The sequence below is a fragment of the Dermochelys coriacea genome, chromosome 7 (assembly GCF_009764565.3).
Source record: "Dermochelys coriacea isolate rDerCor1 chromosome 7, rDerCor1.pri.v4, whole genome shotgun sequence".
Classification (NCBI taxonomy): Eukaryota; Metazoa; Chordata; order Testudines; family Dermochelyidae; genus Dermochelys; species Dermochelys coriacea.
The window spans coordinates 107,802,703-107,816,838 of NC_050074.1; the positions used below are offsets into that span (position 1 = coordinate 107,802,703).

Here is a 14,136-nt window from a genome sequence, read left to right on the forward strand (position 1 = left end):
CAGTTATAAATATATTGATACCATATTAAGAAAATATTCAGTGCTTTCAGAAAGTATTTCTGCCAGCTAGTATCCTCTGTCTATCCACAGTAGCCTCTGGATTTAAGTCACTGCAGTCATCTGGTGTATCCTATTATACTTAATCTACATTGAGTCCATCAGTCACTATAAGACACTCAGTGTTAGTCACAAGGTTATCATCATGGGCTAATTTGATATTAGCAAAATCTACTTAAAGACTAAAGTTAACCAAGGACAAAAGTCCTTCCCAACCTACCATGATATCTGTATCATTCAGCTAAAGACATCACTATGCCTTAGTTATAGATGTATATAAAAATACACACATTTTTCAGGATTCAGAGCAGTAAGACTAATCACAGGTATTTTACTCCCACTGGGAAAATGCCATTTATCATTTCAACCCTTCCTACTTATTCCTTCTGTTTCTAATTAGAAAGTTGGGCCCAAACCGGCTACCATTCAAGTCAACAGTGAAGCTTCCCACTGGCTTCACTAAAAACAGAATCCCACATACTTAGAAACTTTCATATTTCCACAGGGAATCAATTACTTACTATCTTTTTGTACCATTCATTACCCTAAATGAAATAGCCATTAGTCACCTAGACAATTACATCACAGGCCACTATGTACCAACGTAAGCTAAATTGCTCAAACTTGTTCTAATTGGCCATCAGTTAATCCATAAAAGTACAGTACAGTACCCTATCAAAAGAGACTTACTTTTATGAACCAACTAGTTTATGATTGGTTAAAGCACAGATTAAGTCTAATCTCTCAGCCAGTCAAAATGCAGTTATGGTGCAGTGAATAGCTGCCACTTAAATATTAAAGGAATTAGTTGGGGCCTCCCAATGACTTATTTATTAATCATTTACTGTAAGAAAAGAAAGGTCATTGGAGAATGACAAGGCAAAATAACATTCTCCTTATATGGAAAAAAATATCTCATGTTAGCAGGATTCTGTTGTCCTGTCAGCATTCCATTCAGTTGATACCATTTTCGATGTATACCACCGAGATAAAACTCATGGGGTTGCTGTGAGCATTTTATTAAAAGCACCATAAGGGTCTTCCTAGACTGGTGCAATGTTTTGTACTAAACATCAAAGATACTACATCAGAGATCACATTTCAGTCTCGTTTCAAACACAGGGGAGACCACATGCATCACTGGAGCAGTGTCACTCTGATGATGCATCACACTGACATGGCACTAGCCAGCATGCTGTAGAAGTATCAATACAGAAAATCTTTAGATCTTAATGAATAAAGAGGATTTATGCTGGGGAGGCTCTTTCCCTTGAGAGCCTTTGAGGTCATTCAAAATCATTTGAATCCCGTTCTTCAGAAACCTGAAGTGTGGGTAGATTGAACTTTTTAAGTTTTAGGGTCAAGTCATTAGATCTCATGCTTAAATGACCTGTAAAAGGCAAAATGCACCACTAGCCAGAATTTGTAATACTCTATTCAAAAACTTTCTTATTTATTTTGCCAGCAAACACTTTAGACCAATCCTGATCTCAAATACAAACACGTGGTCATCTAAAAGGCAGAATTTGGCTGTGCCCTGTTTTATATGACTGCCTTTTGCTTTCAGATCTTCAGTTAACTTTGGAAGTAGAATTGTTCTGTGAGCGGAGCAGGTGACTGCATTTTTGTGTAGAGTAAGGCTATCAGCATGCTCTTCGGTGTCATAGGTACTGAGGTGCACACAGCTTGAAACGTCACTCAGAGAGGCTTAGTTACCTTGTTAAAGAAAAAGCAGCACTCTGGTTCTTAATCTGTGCACACACAAACATATTGCAGGCAGAAAACAGATACCTCGGTATCTAAGGAGCAGAAAGAAGACAGGGTAATCTGTCTGGCTAGCGTCAGTGCTTCTATCCTCATTGCAGCAAACTCTAACTCCTCCTGTCAGATGGTTTTAAGCAATCCACAGAAAAAAAATGTATTAAGAACATGATGTAAATGTTTTACACACAGAGAATGAATGCTGTATTTTAATGTATCATGATAATTTTTGGATAACACACATTCAGTGTTCCTTTCATGATTAAAACATCAGCAGAACACAAAAGTAAGTTTTCAGGTAGTTTTGAGATATTTATATCTAGAAACTCTTTCACTAGGGACTAAGTGTTAACAACTTTTTGGGTGGGATAAACGTTTTTCAATTATGATGCCCAACAAGACAAAATTATTTCTTTGTCATGTTAATTGTTTTTCCCTTTCACTATTCACTGTATTTATGATTGCTGTCATTTTTATTCAACATTACTCAGCAGTTTTGAAATGTAAATTTGCATTGCATATTTGGAAAATCTGCCGTGATACATATAAAGCTACTCTCCAGAGAGATTTCCTTTTGTCAGAGGAAGCCAAGTCAAATGACAAGTTAAACACAATCACAAAAACAACACCTAACTCTCATTTTACCTGGTTTTAGCACCAATGTAACTCCGCTGACATTAATGAGGTTACTCTGGATTTAGCCTGGAATACATGAGAGCAGAATTTGGCCCTATATCTCTGAAACTGTCTCTGTGCTTACTGGCCCACCAAAGTAAAGTGTATTCAGTCAAGTTAATTCTCCACATTTAAGACTGAACGCAGGGCTCAAAATAAGAGTTTTATTTTATAATATGTTGTACTACAACACAGTTAGTGAGATTATCAAATTGAGACTGTTCAGCAGTGTTAGAACACAAGAGTTAAAGAAACTAACTTATTTGTTCATAAAGTTAAGTCCAAATCTCACTATCTCTTAAGTTTCTGAAAGGCAAAAGGAACTCTTAAGAGGGCCTGAATTTTTCTTTAATTAACTTTTTTTTTTTTTTTAAAAGATAGTGAAATGTGTTCTCTACTGGTGTTTAGAGAAACTTAAGAAAGGAACACTGGTATTTACATTTCTGCTACAAACCTGAAGTTTCTGAGCAAATACGGGGGGGTTCTTTTCTGCTAAGTCAGGTTCTAGATATTCAAGCTGATCACATATTGATGTTTGATGCGATATCCTATTGAGAAGAGCATCAGCAGAGATAAAGGAGTCCTCAGGAGTTGTCTGAAGAGTAAGGAGGATATAGAACAAATAACAGAGGCTGCCAAAGTGGCTCGGGCTGAAAACCATAGATTTGCTTCAAACGTTTGTTTACTGCCTTCAGTAACATTTTCTTTCTGGCACACATGCCTAGCCAATCAGAAATAAATATAATGAAAGTTGGTTATCAATTAAAAATTTGAGTATGAAGAGTGAAATAAATGATGTTAAAGCCTCTAAAACAATGGTTCTCAAACTGTGGTCCATGGACCACTTTTAGATTCTTCTATGACAATTGGCAGTCAATTTTCTGTCAGACAGTCGCCATGTTGAATTTGTCTTAAAGCAAAGAAACTTCCTGTAAGTTGTAGCTCAGTCCAGGATTCTAACAGGAGTTTCAGAGGTTTCTTTGACCAATTCAACTAAAACGATCCCCAAACAACGTTTTGCACTCACTACAATGTGTCTTTTTGTTCCTTTGGTGTTAACTCAACTCTGATCAAATTTGCAGGTGCCACCAAGATTAGAGAGGTCTCAAACACACTGGAGGTCAGAATCACAGTGTTCACCTGTTGAGATTAGGGCAATGGAAGCTCCACTCAATGAGCACAGTCTTCAGGCTAATAACTGTGAAATCCTCTGCCCAAGGACAGGAGCTCAAAACCACAAATACACAATCTACAGGGTTGTAACTAAGTAGCCATGCCTGTTGCATTATAAAGTGAGTGTATTTTAACTTTGTCTCCTTAATACTGTTGTTCTTCCTTATGTGTCCAAGTGCTGCGGGGCTGGGGAGAAACTGGGGGTCCTTCAGAGAATCTATCCACAATATTCAAAAGTTTGAGAACCAGTGCTCTAAAGTCTAGAAGCAGCTACAGCCTTGGAAGTAAGACTCAAAGTCTTTACACTGAGTCCATTGGGAACTAGATTGAGTTCAAAAGTGCAGATTTCTAACAAAGTCTCTCACTTCCAGTACTGCATAATATCAAAACAGTTGGCAATTTATCAGAAAATGAGAAATATCTGTTCATCATCTATTAATGCTTTAAAACATCACAACAGATATGCTACACTCACAAAGCAGTTCCGCATATTTTCATATAAAATCCCCCTGAGAAAACACAGGCACAGCCTATATAGCTACATTTCTCAGGTTAAAACATAACAAAAATCCTTGTAACAAATAAGCTACTGAGAATATTTGCCTGTAGGAATTGATCACAAACATACATTTGATCTTAAGATAAGAACCAGGAAAACTTTTCTCAATTCTAACAGTATTCTGTTTGGCTAAAATGAGGATCAATTCCCTCACTGGTGTCCCATCAAACCCTGTTATTGTCAATGGAAATTAAGCATGTTTATCAATGGAGACTAAAACCCACGGGAATGATTTTTGGCCATGTAGATCTGGGCACACATTCTGCATGGAAAGCTTCCTGGTTAGTTACATGCTCTAGAAGAGCAAATGCTGGTTTTGCTCATGTGAAAGATTGCACATGTAATTTTGCCAGCACAACGTTGGAGGCACTTCTTAAAAGTGACCTTTCATCCTTATGATTAATGTGAAAAGGCATAAAGCTAAATATGCTAAATTTCTCAGAAAGTGATCTTGCTTTTTAGTTTATTCTGGTTAAGTAGTTTCCATTTGGGGTTTTCATATTCTCACTCCATAAATTTTCATCTAGCTCTACACATGTTATAATTGCACAATCTATGTTCTCCTCTCTTAAGACATGGGAAGATTGCTTTTTTGGGAGAATGTTTCCATCACTCTTCTCATACATTACTTACTATTTCAATGGTGTCTGAAGCTGTTCCTAAACTCATGGGCTCCAGTTCTTTCTGTTTTGATTTGTCAGTTGACTGTAAGTGCATATCTTGGCTGGTGGTTAGAACCCGGGAACCTGGGTGTTGTATTTTCATTCCAGAGGATAGCTGGGCTTCAGTTTCCTCGAAACTTGATCTGGGATCAGATAGATCGTGTATATGTTTTCAGATTAGGCTAAAAACCCAGTCTCTGCTAAAAACACAGCAAATCCTCTTCAGTTAAACTGTCATGTTCTCATCTTCACAAGAGCTTGATAAATTAGTATAATTGACATAAGGTTGAATTATAGCAATATATCTTGCAAGATTTTGAGAAATGTTTTCATAGTAGTACCCAAAAGAAATCTGGATAAACCCTGTACTACTGGATTAGATCAGTGAGTTCATGCACATCCCTCACATCACTTTGCCCTTATTTCTCACTTCTACATAGGAAGTGGGTGGGTGAGATTCTGTGGCCTGCGCTGTGCAGGAGGTTGGACTAGATGATCAGAATGGTCCCTTCTGACCTTAGTATCTATGAATCTATGAATCTACATAAATCTCTATCAAATAAAAATTTTTGTTACGTAGCAGCAGTTTAACCCCCGGGACAACGCCATTTCTAAAAATAAACAAAAACCTTTAAGATATATAATTTAAAAATGGATTAATTGTTCAGAAACACAAGTTTAGGAATGCCAAATGAAGAATTACAATATGAGGGACATACTGAAATGAAACTATCCTTAATAATGAAGAAAAAAATGTAAGTAGAGAACCATAATCTACACTGAAGACACAGCATAGACTTCACTGCAGACTTTAAAGTAATCATCATGACTATGCAACAGAAATATATATCCTGATTCTCTACTACATTGCTCCCCTGACTGGTGTAACAAGGGACAGTTGGACCCAATGTTCCCTCTAATTTTTTATATCCATGCACAGAATGAATTTTGTTATGTGCACCAATATGGAAGTGATGTATGGCAGGGGTGGGGCTGAGGGGTTCGGAGTGTGGGAGGGGGCTCAGGGCTGGGGCAGAGGGTTAAGATGTGGGAGTGGTAATGGCTCCCAGCAGGGGGTGCGGTCTCTGGAGTGGGGCTGGGGATGAGGAGTTTGGGGTACAGGCTGCCCTGGGGCTGGGGTCAGAGGACTCCCCCTAGCTCTCTCCCTGCTGGCAGCAGCTCTGAGGGAGAGGCGCCTCTTCCTGACCACAGCAGCTCCAGGGGAGAGGCGCTTCTTCCTGCTGGCAGCAGCTCCAGGGGAGAGGTGCCTCTTCCCGCCAGCAGCAGCTCCAGGGCCGGAGCAGAGATGCCTCTTCCCACCGGCAGCAGCTCCAGGGCCAGGGGAGAGGCCCGTGGCAGCCCTGCACACCCCAACTTGCTCCCCTCCCCAGTCTCCCTCTCTCCTCTCCAGGCCCCTGTGGCTGTGTGCCTGCATGGCCCTTTATAGTCTGCTGCGTGGACGTGCAGCTTAGAGGGAACTTAGGTGGGACTCTATATGTTTAATAGATACAGATTGTGTTTTAAAGAAAACAGACAAAAACTAAAGCACACAACAAAAGCACTGCCTGACTGGAAATAATTTTACTATTATCCTTTTCCTAACAGTCCTTTTATTATTAAATGGTTTTTATTTGTTGTTTGGTGTGGGGGGGAAGGGTTGTTTTTTTGCAGTGATGTACCCTGAACATGGAGTTGTAGAATCAGATAGTCTGACTGGAGGAGATTTGACTGGACTTTCCTGCTGTGCATCAAATACAAGGTACAAAGATTGTTTCTTCAGGGTGCTGCCATCCTGCAGTCAAAAGAAAAGGAAATAATTATCAACCAACTTTCCAGTCTCCATTAAGGTTAATTTTTTGCCTCAAGTGACCCAGTGACTGAAAAATTCCATTTCTCTTTTTGAGCTGATAACCTATGTTCTGCAGCATAGCAATCCCTATGCTACGACATAGTGGAAGTATTAAAAGAACAGCCTATTTTAGAAAAGCCGCTGACCACAGCACAGACTGTGTACTTCACAATTTTTATTAGTTCCTCTACTATTGTTCGTGATTAATTAGCATTCAGGTACTGTTCTGCACCTGTTCTTTTTGAAAGGGTTATATAGCATTCGTTGACAAAGTGTTATCAAAAATTTAATCAGAACCTTATCTCATCAGATTGAGTCTCCACACTAACAGACTGTTTCATTCATATAAGCACTGTGGAAAATGTCAGACATTTGAAGCTTATTAATACTATCTAATTAATCGAGTGAATACAAGTTAGGCAAAAAATGTTGATGTTATAAAGTACTTTATTCCCATATTTTACAGTAAGCCTTTGTTTTGAAGAGAGTCCTCATCATTTCTTTTCATAAAAGCTTCAATCATGGCTTTGGAGAGTTAAAGATTTCCATACATTGTTTGGTAACCCAACGTAGAGTGCTCTGCACTTGCTATGGCTTGAAGTATTGAATACCTTTACATCCAAGAAGTGAAACTAAACCTTAACATTAAAAAGATTAAATAACTTCTATAAGGATAAGGACAATAAAGCATGTGCAATTTACTTGACTACGCTGACTAGAAAGAATCGTGTTTACAATCTGCTGCAGATGTACAGTTAATTCACTGTGTAGCAGGGAACTATCCATACAGTATTATCACAGCAATACATAATGATTACAACATGTAAATAAATGTAAATGAAAATTTGAGAGTGAAAACTTACCGGCAAGGAGGATCCTATTTTCTCCATATATTCTATTTCATATGAGTTGCTGTATTCCAGCTCTGTAACAGAAACAAAGAAAAATGTTCTTATGCATGGGGGGGGGGAAATATAATTTTTGCATGTGTGAATGAAATCTTGGCAGCTTGTTGCTAAGTGTCATCCAGGCCTGCAGCTTTATTATTGATGTTTTTTCTAACAGGCCCTACAAACAAAATACACAGAGACAACTGTGCCTTGATTTTCAGCTGTCAATCAACATGGCATATCCAAAGGCAGAATTTGGTGCAAGTCATTATGAATCAATTTTCCTGTAAAACTCCAGATTAATCAGATTAATCTGCTTCCTTTGTTCAGTATTCTATTACAGACCCCAGTGGCTTTACTAAAATTGCAGAACTCTGTGATACACTCCAATACATGGTATCTGAAGTGCTGTGTCACATTACAAATAGTTGAAAATATTTTGATGTAGTCTTGATAGCTATTTCTTTTATTGAAAGAAGGAAGATTGCAAGATGACAAGTAATCAAATGATTTCACTCATAGTAAAGCCATGCAGATTTTAATTGGGAATGATTATGATCTTATTACTTGATATTAAAAATTGGATAAACCATCCATAGGCTTATTTGGTGATGGATAGGACAGTAGCACAGATGTATTTATTTTCAAATTTTAGTTAAAAGGGACAGTTCAAGGCCTGAGTATTTACAGAGAAGCCCTGCCCTAACCTCTAAAAACCTTTTGTTGCTCTACTATTTCAAATCCCTTAATTATTCAATAAGAATTAACAAGCACTTCTTGCAAACCCTGGTCATTCGACAGTGTACTGATATACTGGTACACACACAGAGACAAAGAAATTGCTGACAGAACAGAAGATAAATGCAACAAATACAGGGTGTGGGGTCTGATCATGCAAATACATAAAGGCAATAGGACAAAGCAGTAAAAAAGATTGATAGGTACAACAAATGTATCTCAGATTTTGTATCTAAATCCAGTCACCACTGATGTTCAGAGAAACACTCTAACACAATGGTGAGTTTGTTTCCTGAAGATAAAAATTAAGGATTCTTGTTAAATAATATTCTTGCCTCAAAATTGTTTATTTTTATTCAGTTTTGTAGTTTGTTATGTTCCACACAGTAAGTCGGTTCTCTTCCTATGGACCCAATTCAGGAAATCACTGAATCACATGCTTAATTCCATTTCTGTATAGTAAAAAACAAGTGACTGGGATTTAAACATGTGCGTCCTGAACTGGGACGACATTCTGAATAAGGGCCTATGTCAGGTAGATATTTTTAAATTAAATTAGGCTGTTTTCCCCCAAGACTAGTGTAAGTGTCTTAATTGTTTTGAAAAGTGAAAATCTCACTACGAAAACAATATTAGAGGGCATTTGTGCAGAAATTCAGATGCTAAAAAATGTCCACAAATATTGTTAACTTCTCTTCTAGTTAAAAGTCTCTCTGGGTGTAAATGGCATGTTTTTGAAAATTCATGCATTTCACAGGCCATCCAATTAAGAAAAATTGCAATAGGTGAAGTTTAGGATATTGTATCCATTAATCTTTTTGCTGAAGGGAATCCTGCTATCGCAGGTTCAGTAAATTGAGGTGTTTGGCATCCCATGGTCTATTTTTAATGATAACAGGAATTCAAACAGGAGGAAAAGCCTACCATATTGAAATACATGCTTCTTTCTAGCTAGAGCAAAAAAACCAAACAACCACACAAATAATGACATTAAGAGTAAAACGAAAGAAAATCAGAACCTGAGGAAGAAGTTTCAGAGGAACTATAAGACAAAACAACATCAAATACTTAGAAATGCCTTTCTCCATTTGTTATAACTTCGTATATTACAGTGAAGTCTTACAAGTTGGTTCTTAAACACTGGGAAACAATCTGTTACAATATATACAAATGTTCTTTATAGTCAGGAGACATATTGTCAGGGTCCTCTGCTGGCACTGATAATAACAACTCTGCATCTGCTTAATCCCCACTCTTGCAGCTGTAATCCAAAGTGTTTGATTTTTAGGTTGATTGATATTAAACCCTATTTGACACAAAAGACAGTTCGTGGATTGAGGTACATCAACTAGAAAAAAAACAAATAACGTGGCTCATTAAAGATTATTCTTTTGTCTCACTGCTCTCAGTGGTTTCAAACACATAATTATAGTGGATGGCAGATGGAGGGCAACTCCAATGTATTAAAGAAGTGCCAAAGTGATATGAATGAGTCTGAGTACTAGGTATTTGCAAAAATAAAAGGAGTACTTGTGGCACCTTAGAGACTAACAAATGTATTTGAGCATAAGCTTTTGTGAGCTACAGCTCACTTCATCGGATGCATTTGGTGGAAAATACAGTGGGGAGATTTATACACACACAGAGAACATGAAACAATGGGTTTTATTATACACACTGTAAGGAGAGTGATCATTTAAGATGAGCTATTACCAGCAGGAAGGGGGGTGGGGAGGAAGAAAACCTTTTATGGTGATAATTAAGGTGGGCCATTTCCAGCAGTTAACAAGAACGTCTGAGGAACACTGGGGGGTGGGGTGAGAGGAAGAAATAACATGTGGAAATAGTTTTACTTTGTGTAATGACCCATCCACTCCCAGTCACTATTCAAGCCTAAATTAATTGTATCCAGTTTGCAAATTAATTCCAATTCAGCAGTCTCTCCTTGGAGTTTTTTTTGAAGTTTTTTTGTTGAAGGATAGCCACTCTCAGGTCTGTAATCGAGTGACCAGAGAGATTGAAATGTTCTCCGACTGGTTTTTGAATGTTATAATTCTTGACGTCTGATTTGTGTCCATTTATTCTTTTACGTAGAGACTGTCCAGTTTGACCAATGTACATGGCAGAGGGGCATTGCTGGCACATGATGGCATATATCACATTGGTAGATGCGCAGGTGAACAAGCCTCTGATAGTGTGGCTGTTGTGATTAGGCCCTATGAGGGTGTCCCCTGAATAGATATGTGGACAGAGTTGGCAACGGGCTTTGTTGCAAGGATAGATTCCTGGGTTAGTGGTTCTGTTGTATGGTGTGTGGTTGCTGGTGACTATTTGCTTCAGGTTGGGGGGTTGTCTGTAAGCAAGGACTGGCCTGTCTCCCAAGATCTGTGAGAGTGTATTGTTTGACTGCAGAGATCTATCTGTACAAAGGCAGCTCTTGGTTACAGGAGGATGGTCACAACAGTATGAAGAGTGGTATAAACTGCTGTATTAAGAAACGTCTCTTGAATTAACTTAGATTTCTCAAAGCAGCATGAACAGAACAGTCAGTGGAAATCATGAATATTTTAAATGATCTCAAAAGAGGAATCACTGTTGATTATAATTAACATGTAATCTGAAACTCTGAACACACCACCCAGAACGCTTCTGAAACAGGATGATTAGCATTTAATTAGGAACTCTGTTCACTTTCTGTTACCAGACTGAGAGCAGAAATGATAGTTTTAGTGCATCCATACATTATGTTGTTTGTTCAAAAAAATCATTTTTGGCTCACTTTTTCCTTAAGGAGGAAACATTAACATCACACAGTGCAATCAAAATAGATGTATTTAGTTATAATTTAACATCAGCAAAAATGAATGGATTATTCAGATTGTACCATCTGAACAGAATATCCAACAGACCCCACAAAAGCCCCAGGGCCTGCACACTCTTACACATGTGCATTTGAATGTTCACATGAGCAGTCCCATTAAAGTCAGCAGAGTTACTCAGATGCATCAGGTTAAGCTCATGTGTAAACTGTTCACAGGATTGGGCCTAAGAGCCAAGTCCTGCAGTCCATAATCATGCAAAACTCCCCAGATTTTTGCCTTAAATTGCTCAATGATATTTTAACATTGGGCATTTGGACAGAAAAGATCAGGCAAGGATAATGGAAATAGAGCCAACAAGATAAAAAAGAATCATAAGATTCTGAAGTACTAGTCCCCCAACCATAAACTTGAAATTGGAAATTGGTTAGTATTTATTTATACATTCATTTATCATATTACCCTAGGGTAAAACTTGCAAAGACTTACTCCTTCATGTAGTCCGAAGGAAGGCAATATGACTGCACATGCAAGTGAGAAATACTTAAGTGGGATAGGTTCTGATCCTTTCACAGTTCATAAATAATAATAATAATATAAAATAATCTAACAAACTTGTAATTATGTGCCTCATACAAAAAGACAGACATCCTTCAGGACATGGAAATGGGGAGGAATACTGTGCCTGTGAAAGATAAGCGTCATACACAACTTGATAGTGTGGTGTTTTATATATTTCTGATGCTTGAAGAAAGCTGAAGCTTAAGAGTTTGGAGAGATGATATGTAGCCGAGAGAATGATGGCCAGATCTGAAGCTAGGACCTTCAGTACTGAAACACAAGTCTCTATCACTTGAGTTGAAGTACTAGAGGCCTAGCAAAACCAAAGGAAAGCCTTCCAGTGATTTCAGTAGACTTTGGATTGGGTCCTAAACCCATTAGCTGGAAGGAATAGTAGGCTACCATCCCCTCTGATTTATACACAGCAGGGAACGTGTAACATGCTCTGAACAGTGAATTATACTTACAATTAAGTGTACTGAAAAAGAAAAAATTAGTCATATGTTGCTCTGAAGTGCTGCTCTGCTGTCCTATCTGCAGCTGAAAATAAGAGTGTTTTCAGTCTCTTTCAGTTTCCTCTCTACTCTTTGTCTTTTCCTTGATAAAGAAAACATTGACTGGAGCTGAATGGTGATTTATAAGCTTACCCTCTATAGGGGAACTGAACTTGGTCTCATTTACAAATGTAGATAGATCGGATGGTTGTGGGTAATCCTGTTTATCTGTATCCAGATCCACAGTCATGCAAGTCCATTTTTGACTGGTTATGGAAGAAGCCAGTTTTTCCTCATCTGTCGCATGAACCACGGTGGATATAACTGGGGGTGTTTCTGGAGTAGGCAGTGGAGTGGAATCCTGCAGAGAACAAATGTTAATTGAATCTACTATCTTTTATTACTGCATCGAGCCATAAGTTAGAAATATTTGTCTGAATTTTATCTCTCTCCCCCCTGCTCCCCCCTTTACTGTTTTAATTCCATGCTACCTACTACAGCTCCATATAAAATACTTGAGGAAAGAGACCCAGCTCATATCTGTAGCATTTGGAATTACACCAGGAATAACTTGCCTCAATAATTAGACTCTCTTTATCTGTACAATGAAACTCTTTTATAATGAACACAGATATTGCAAAGCTGTGTTGATGATGTAGAATGAAAATCCTGACTTAAGTGTACTGAAATGTGCCAACTGCAATTCAGTTGGTGGGGAAGGGGAAATTCGGGGGGAAAGACTTCAGCATACAAAGGATCCTCAGGAGATTTTCTTTGCCATCTTTACTGAACACTTTTTTCATGCTATCTTTTCCATGGCGTCATTTATGATGTATGTATAAGTTTCTAGATTCTGTTGATGCAGGTAAAAAAGATGGATGTTATTTGGAGTTGATGGTCATGCATGTGAGCTCAAAGATTTTCAGGAGTTAAGACAGAATTATCTGCGGTTGGAGATCAGTACATGATCAGTACATAAGTGGCACATAAAATGCATAGTCTCCTAGGAATTCAAGCGTGATGGCCAGGCCAATTGACTTTTGGGGCTTGTCTGCATGGTGAGTTAGTGCACGGGAAGCCAGGGCAGTCTACAGTGTACTAGCTTGTTGTCTGGACCCAGCTTCCATACTAAATGTTTTGTAATGTGCTTTGAAATACTGCTGTTTGAAACACCACACTCACCATGTAGATTAGCCCTGACACTTCCCTTATGGTAATGATCTCACATAATACAAACACAGACCTCAAATGTCACGAATCCTCCACCTCTCTCTACAGTGTCAGCCAGCTGAAAGGGAAGGTTAGGATACATAACGTGGGAGGTGGACAATGGCATGAAAAGAAATGTCCCAGATTAAAGTAGTGAGCCAAAGGCTATTTATTATCTCATAAATGGCACAGCCTTTGCTAACTCCTCCCCGCAAGAAAAGCCACCCACCAGTGTTTTAAGATAACAAATAAAAATACTATTTCTGTCCACATACTCTGCAGACTAACACATTTGCATTATTTGTACTTCTCTTTCAGCATATCATTTTTCTTGGTGCACTTTACACTTTTCTGGTCTAATAGGTTAGATCAGGGGTCGGCAACCTTTCAAAAGTGGTGTGCCTAGTCTTCATTTATTCACTCTAATTTAAGGTTTCGCGTGCCAGTAATACATTTTAACGTTTTTAGAAGGTCTCTTTCTATAAGTCTATAATATATAACTCAACTATCGTATGTAAAGTAAATAAGGTTTTAAAAATGTTTAAGCAGCTTCATTTAAAATTAAATTAAAATGCAGAGCTCCCCAGCCTGGTGGCCAGGACCCGGGCAGTGTGAGTGCCACTGAAAACCAGCTCGCATGCTGCCTTTGGCATGTGTGCCATTGGTTGCCTACCCCTGGGTTAGATGAA

General features: G+C 38.3%; 1 protein-coding gene across 6 annotated transcripts in view; it reads right to left on the reverse strand.

Annotated features, from left to right (window-relative positions):
• TACC2 (transforming acidic coiled-coil containing protein 2) overlaps nucleotides 1-14,136 on the reverse strand; it is a 180,784-nt gene that overhangs the window by 25,181 nt on the left and 141,467 nt on the right. Inside the window, exons 11-16 of one of the 6 annotated variants that reach the window (XM_043518272.1) lie at nucleotides 12,392-12,599; nucleotides 7,600-7,661; nucleotides 6,567-6,679; nucleotides 4,859-5,030; nucleotides 2,948-3,088; nucleotides 1,849-1,938 (exon numbers count right to left, since the gene is read on the reverse strand). In XM_043518272.1, the coding sequence (XP_043374207.1) occupies nucleotides 1,849-1,938; nucleotides 2,948-3,088; nucleotides 4,859-5,030; nucleotides 6,567-6,679; nucleotides 7,600-7,661; nucleotides 12,392-12,599 (786 nt within the window). Of the gene's footprint in view, nucleotides 1-1,848; nucleotides 1,939-2,947; nucleotides 3,089-4,858; nucleotides 5,031-6,566; nucleotides 6,683-7,599; nucleotides 7,662-12,391; nucleotides 12,600-14,136 lie in introns of all 6 variants that reach the window. The other 5 variants (XM_043518273.1, XM_043518274.1, XM_038410090.2 and 2 more) reach the window with 5 other exon arrangements.